At 47.0% G+C, this 6,551-nt stretch overlaps 1 protein-coding gene across 1 annotated transcript; it reads right to left on the bottom strand.

The window, feature by feature from the left end:
* Positions 1-2,959: 2,959 nt before the first annotated feature.
* LOC119360339 (probable ubiquitin-conjugating enzyme E2 23) lies at positions 2,960-6,240 on the bottom strand. Its single transcript, XM_037626020.1, has 6 exons — positions 5,810-6,240; positions 5,602-5,605; positions 4,790-5,515; positions 4,554-4,694; positions 3,935-4,414; positions 2,960-3,802 (listed from the first exon to the last, which is right to left on the bottom strand). The coding sequence occupies exons 1-6, from the start codon at positions 6,238-6,240 to the stop codon at positions 2,960-2,962; spliced, it is 2,625 nt and encodes an 874-aa protein (XP_037481917.1).
* Between the last annotated feature and the right edge of the window lie 311 nt (positions 6,241-6,551).

The following is a 6,551-nucleotide window of genomic DNA, read 5'->3' on the forward strand; positions in this document are numbered from 1 at the left end:
CTTTTCCACATTCCTTATGTATGTATCATAAAATTGTACACTCAATGTAGGTAATCAATTCTTTAGGCTCTGTTTAGAACGTCGTTTTGTTTTCAGATACGGGTGTAAAAAATACAGACCTCGACGGTCGTTTTGTTTCCAGCCGGAAATTGTGCAGTGGCGAGTAAAATACAAGTGTAAACAAAACACCCCCGTATTGGAATACAACCATTCCAAGCGCGGCCTTAGTGATAGCACTACCAAGTACCCTTGCTAATTTCTTGTTATAATTACATTATTTTGTTGGCAGAGAAGCAAATAGCGCTGGAGATGTTAGAACGTGAGCCAAAGGCACGAGTACAAAAATCTTCTTCTCGGGAGAAGTTATTTAAGAGATTTGTTCATTGCTCATTGGAATGCAAATCGGTTCTACTCATTTATTCCTTATTACATTTTTCGTAATATATTGAGCACAATGTGTATGTTCGTGCTGCTACTTGGGTGATACATGAATTGATAATAAATAGAACTGCCGATGTTCTCCCGAACTGCTATTTGTGGTTCCCCTATCTGCTATGAGGTGTTGTTGATGGGACCAGGAAATATTGCCGTACATCACATTGCCGCCGATGACGTCTTAAATGCAGGAACTTACACAAGATAGAGATACTCCAAATTTCGTACTATGGGCAGAATAAATTTCATTACGCGGAGTGGTTACTATGATTTTCCTGGCAACAAAATATGCATGTGAACCGATAACTGTAGCCACTGTTTGTGACAATCGCACAAGGATCTGTGTTTCTGTTCTCTCATTTGGCTTCTTGGTAGGCAGTGGCGGAGCTTAGTGGAGACCAACAGGGGCCATGGCCCCCCCTTATTTTTTGCATCCATTGAAGAACAAGCTACATCATGAGCCTAATTAGTGTTTAAACTACAAATTAGCCCCTCCTTCCCTATTAACTTGGTTCCTTTTGACTAATGGCCCCCTCTTGAATTATTCTCAAGCTCCGCCACTGTTGATAGGTATCGTCTTGTACAATTTTAGCTACCAGTTGATGATTGTACTTGCCTGAAAGTATCAGAGATTGTTGCAACCAATTGTTTGGATATTTTCAATTTAGAATACGTTCTTAAACTTTGGGGGAAATTATATCATTTATAAAACAAGATTTTCAATTTAGAATATGTTCATAAACTTTTAGGGGTGATTATATCATTTATATGTTTAGTGTCTTCATATGTATATACAAATTCCAACCACTCTACTCCCAAAATTGATGCGTGCGGCAACGCGCGCCATCATGGTCTAGTGTGTGTGTATATATATATATATATATATATATATATATATATATATATATATATGAGTGACATTTAAGAATTCAGTCCATCATTAGACTTAGTTCATGTACATACAATATTTATGCCTAGGGGATTTAATTATCTGAGACATTGGAGGAACCAATAGTTTAGAAACACACGATGCACTTTGATTGCCACTGGGTTCACATTGGAGCCCGCCTTCCTTTTGCATGAATGTAGTAATCAAGAAGCCTGATGGAATTTTTATGGAGTATGCCTCAAAGGGTTTTTTCTCGACCAAGTCGGACATCTACAATTTTGGCATCTTACATATCGAGATTATAAGTGGGCAAAGGAATACAAGCTTCTTGAATCTAACAGGACACGTAAGTACATATAATGCACTAGATTCACTTAAAACGCAACAAAAGGTTCCACTTCAGTTGTGCTGAAAGCTAAATATCAAAGCGAACGGGCATGAGTTGGTCGACATGGTACTTGGGGTTTACTACCCGGTGTCCAAGGTGATGGAGTGAGTCTAGATGGCGCCGCTCTGCATCCAGGACAGCGCCAACAGCCGACCCAGCATTTCCAACATCATCTTCATCAGGGGCGTACCCAAGTTGAACTACCCGGATGCACAGGACACCGGTGCAAGATGTTTTCTTTGTAAGTTTCATGCAAAATATAGTGCCACACCCCATCTTTAGATGAAAAATATGAGTGATGATATGCTAGGACACCTGGTCATTTTCTCTCTAGGTCCGCCCCTGGTCTTCATGCTTGGCAGCGAGGAGATCAGGATGCCAGAGCCTAAGCAGCCGGCCTACTTCAATGTCAGGATGTCAAGCATCCAGGAGCCAGGCTTGCACGAAAGTGTGTATGTGCGGAATGAACACTTACTCAAAAGTGTGTATGTGCAATTATTCGTTCATGCTTGCACGAAGCAATGTATGTAATCCACCAAAGAGGTGGTGTACCGTATGAGCACCTAACGTATGGTCGTATTTAAATTGCACGCATGTTGACCAGGGAATGACGTACATGCTGAGCGGGAGAGTGACGTGAAAACTGAAAAAGTAAGCAATCCAAACTATTTGAAATCACTTCCTCCGATCCTATAATATAACAGCGTTTTTGACACTCGACGAAGAGAGCGGTTTAGAACCAGACCGTACTATATACCAGTTGAGGAAACCACATAGTCACGAAAGGGCTTACTTAATCAGAGGGGCTTTAAGCCGGCAGCGGCCATATGCACCGCATCATCCCAGCGATTTCATTTGTTTTTTGTTTTTTTTCATTGATAGTTAGTGGGCACTTTTGATTCTTAATTGGTCCTAATTGAGCTAATTTGGTATTTTATCTTCTAATTATAATAATTGAAATAAAGTATAAGTTTGATTTCTTATACTTGGGCCTAACTGAGCTAATTTGCTCTTTTCTCCTCTAATAATAAATGAAAATAAGATATAAGTTTTGTTTCTGAAAAAGAAACATAAATTAGAAAATGCAGAGCCCGTACTTTAACTATTTATGAATGATATAAAGTAAATTATTATTAATAGTAAGGAGGCATTTATCTCTAGTTGGATAAAGTCGCAATGACAATGCAAAAACTATACATACACGGCACTACAAAAATGTATATATACTAGACATATGCAACCAAGAACTAGTGCACTTGATAATTTAGTGAGCAACGTTGCACTCGATCGCCGCCGATAAGAAGGTCATGCAGCTCGTGGAACTGGTCACACTCACACCCCTCGGCGCCAATCTCTGCTAGTGCTGCCACGAGCTTCGGCAGCATGTTGGAAAGCGCCAGTCTTAACCCGGCTGAGCATGATCTATCGTCCTTGCTTCCCTTGGTGGCGCATGCATCACCATCGAGCATGCCAACTACACACCCTCTGAGGTATGCCTCACATGCTCGAAGAATGAACCTCCCTCGGCGGCAGAAGTGATCCTTAATGAATCCCTCAAATCCACATGGCGGTCGGCAGAACAAGTGGAGCATCGTCCAAAGGGTGAGCAAGTAAGCATTTTCATTGTATGGCAGTGCGTTGCGGCATCCCTCTGGCTTGTCAACTGGGGCCTGATAACCGACCTCATTGTAGTATGGTTGGTCGTTGAGTATAAGACCCTGTATAGAGACGACGGCCTGTAGGAGACTTGATGTAGATGGTGACCAGACTTCAGATGCCTCTCCACCAAAGGTGTTGAGAAGGCTGAGGCACACTGTGCCAGAGTTGTAGAGGTTGGGGTTGAGGCGAAGACCGAATGAGTGGTAGTACACCATCGGAGGCATATCAGGATAGGATGGCGGCAGGTGCAGGTCGAAGAAGAAGAGCCCGTCGTGGTAGGGTGTCCCGCTCGCACCAACTATCACGGCCCTGAGCAGGTCCATGCGGTCCTCGAACACGCGCACATATATGGTGTCTGGCAAGTTGTTGTTCTCCAGTATTTTCCATTCTTTTTGCACCGCCTTCACCCACCTCTTTCCACCACTAGTGCCCTGAAAAAGAATGGTAAAATTTTATGTTCTGATGTTGAATTAAGGTGAGTTTTACAAATTCAAGTAAAATCTGGAAACCGAGCCTTATATCCGGAAACAGAAAAGAAATGTAGTTTTGGGTGGTGAACCCACCTGCCCCGCATTGTCGATGTAATGGTGATCAAGAGGACTATGTGTAACATCAAAATATGGGAAGCGAAACTGATCTTCATCACCGGTGGCTTGTTCAATATTTTTGCCCCTCTCGGCACAGTCGTCATCATTTGTACATGTGTCGCTGCTGGTTAGTGCAGCCGCCATGGCGTGAATCACATCATGATTGCTTGTACTGTGATGACCATCGGTTACAGCCACATTTGCTCCCTCGTTGGCCGTCGCTCCAGCTAATTCCGAGCCCAGTGACGACAACAACAACCTGTTGCCAAAATATCTCATGGTTTGAGCCAACACTTGGTGTCCCAGTTGGGACATATACTCGATGATAGCACCCTTCCGGCTTGCTTTTGTTGCTGCACTGTCATCTTCATCCACCGAATCGTCGTCCTCCTCAGTCGCTGAATCAATGTCACCCTGGACATTGATACGTTCAGGTGGGTTTTGCAGTTCATTGTACTGCAGTCAACATCATAAGTTCATTTAAAAAGTTGCATCAATTGATTACTAAACAATACTAATATCTTATTAATATCTTATTAGGTGACCTGGAGAATGTCCTATTCGCTACAACCTGTATAGAAAGATAGATAGATACCGCACTATTTGCTGAATCCTCGTCTTCGCACTCATCGTCGACGCTGTTAACCTCCACCCAGTCATCGCCGACACCGCCCATTTCAGCCTCTAGTTCCCAGAAGTACTGCTCAGTGACGATACTAATCTCATGGGGCAACACCTGAAAACTCAATTGACCAGCAGGTTATTGAACATCAACAGAGAAGACTGTAGGTGCAGATACATGCATGTAGTAATAGAAGCTGGAATCATTACCAATGACACAGTGTTGTCGGCCCACTTAACTTGGACACGGCCGTCAACGAGGTCAACAACATGGCCGACCCATGAAAGATCGGTAGCAGCGGCATCGTCAGGAGGACATCCCGATGGCGGCCGGCGTACGACGACACGTCCGTAGAAAACATGGGGACCTGGTTGCAATGCCAAGTCGTAGGCGCTCAGGGTGTCGATCTCTGTGGCCTCTGTCAACCACGACACACCTACTGTTTGGTCCTCGGAATTCACGCATCGGACAACGCCGACGCGCTTCTTCTCAGTCGTCTGTTCAGTAGCATCGTCTACGACGGCTACAGCATCAGCTGCGGGCGCCACGCCGTCGACAACGTAGAAGCCCGGGAAGAACTCGTGCTCGCTCGTCATCTGGTAGGGGAGAAGAGCAGTGGACGGCACCCCACTCTGGCTCGTGCCGTCCTGCCAGAGCACGTCGACGGTGGTGCGGGTGCTGGCGACGCTCATGGGTTGCTCGACCTCCACCGGCTGCCTCTGCCGCGTCCGCCTACGCCCATCCAGCTGGAGGAGCTTCCGGGTCGGCTGCTTCCGTTGGTGCATCGTGTTCTCCTTTTTCGGTGCTTCTTCTTGTGTGTCTCGAAGAAGGAAGCAGCGATCCCCAACGCCCCAGTAGCAATCGTAGGCGGAGCAGAAGAAGGTCAAATCGGCAGGATCCTGGTAGGCCGGAGGAGCGGACTCCTGGACGAGCCACTGGTCGGCGCCGTGGTGTGCAGAGGCGATCCAGTGGACGAGTGCTCCCGTCATCTGAACCTTGGCGATGGTGCCCACTTTGCGGCTGGGCTTCCAGTATCCACGAAGCCACCGACAGTACATTGAAGCCGTCCGCCGGCGAGGTGACACGCAGGCCCGGGTAGAAGCTCGATTTCATCCGGTCGTGAAAAATGCGTTTGTTTGTTTGTAGCTTCGTCAACGCGCACCGCCGATGACCTTGCAGAGGGCGCCATCGTCAAACACCACGCCGAGCTCGAGGGGCACCTTGACGACCCGGACACGACGAAGTCGCCGAGGCAGAGCTCTCGGACGCGCCGCAGGCATCCCGGCGCCACCCCGCTCATCGCCATGACCGGTGGCTCCCCGTGGCTGACGACCTTCACGAGGTCGAGCGTGGTGTTGGATTCCGTGACGACGCCGACCCGACCATGAATATCTGACGCCGACACGACGAATTGGCCACTGCGGAAGTAGCCCCTGTCTATGATGGTGATGTCGCGTGCCTCTGCGGTCTCCATTGTGCCGTCGACACGGAAAATCCTGAACGTGGCAGCTGGGAGAAGAGGTTGGCCGGTGTAGTATAGCTCCGGGAGATGGGCCACCATGCCATGGTCGCCATTCGGCCCGACCCTAACGAGGTCACCCTCCTGAATCTGATGAATATTGGTACTAGATGCCACGGCATCCTCGGCGACGGCGTTCATTGCACCTTGCGGTGTTTACTTCTTCTCGCGCGGGCAGTCGGTTATTTGCTCAGAAAAGCTCCTGCTGCCTGCCGTTTAGGTTTGAGTAGATCGGAATTTCTGATGTTGATTTTGGCACGTACGCAGCTGTATATATTGGTATCTTGGCAGGCATGTTTTTCCGGGAGTTTGAGACTTTGAGTTGAGGTCGGACTGTACGTACAGACATCCGATCCGAGAGGAAGTGGAAACGGACTCCCCTTGGGTTTATCTTCTCTTGTGCCTCGTCAAGTCGTGAGTGACATTTGTGTCCACACGCAGAGAAAAAAAAA

Source organism: Triticum dicoccoides, chromosome 2B, assembly GCF_002162155.2.
Source record: "Triticum dicoccoides isolate Atlit2015 ecotype Zavitan chromosome 2B, WEW_v2.0, whole genome shotgun sequence".
In the NCBI taxonomy this organism is placed as follows: domain Eukaryota; kingdom Viridiplantae; phylum Streptophyta; class Magnoliopsida; order Poales; family Poaceae; genus Triticum; species Triticum dicoccoides.

Bases quoted from the DNA above. Each gene is read 5' to 3' on its own strand.
- LOC119360339 (XM_037626020.1), bottom strand. From the start codon at position 6,240: ATGAACGCCGTCGCCGAGGATGCCGTGGCATCTAGTACCAATATTCAT. The intron at 4,415-4,553 runs GTATCTATCTAT...TGTTGACTGCAG, and splicing joins AGGATTCAGCAAATAGTGCG to TACAATGAACTGCAAAACCC. The intron at 3,803-3,934 runs GTGGGTTCACCA...ATTCTTTTTCAG, and splicing joins ACATCGACAATGCGGGGCAG to GGCACTAGTGGTGGAAAGAG.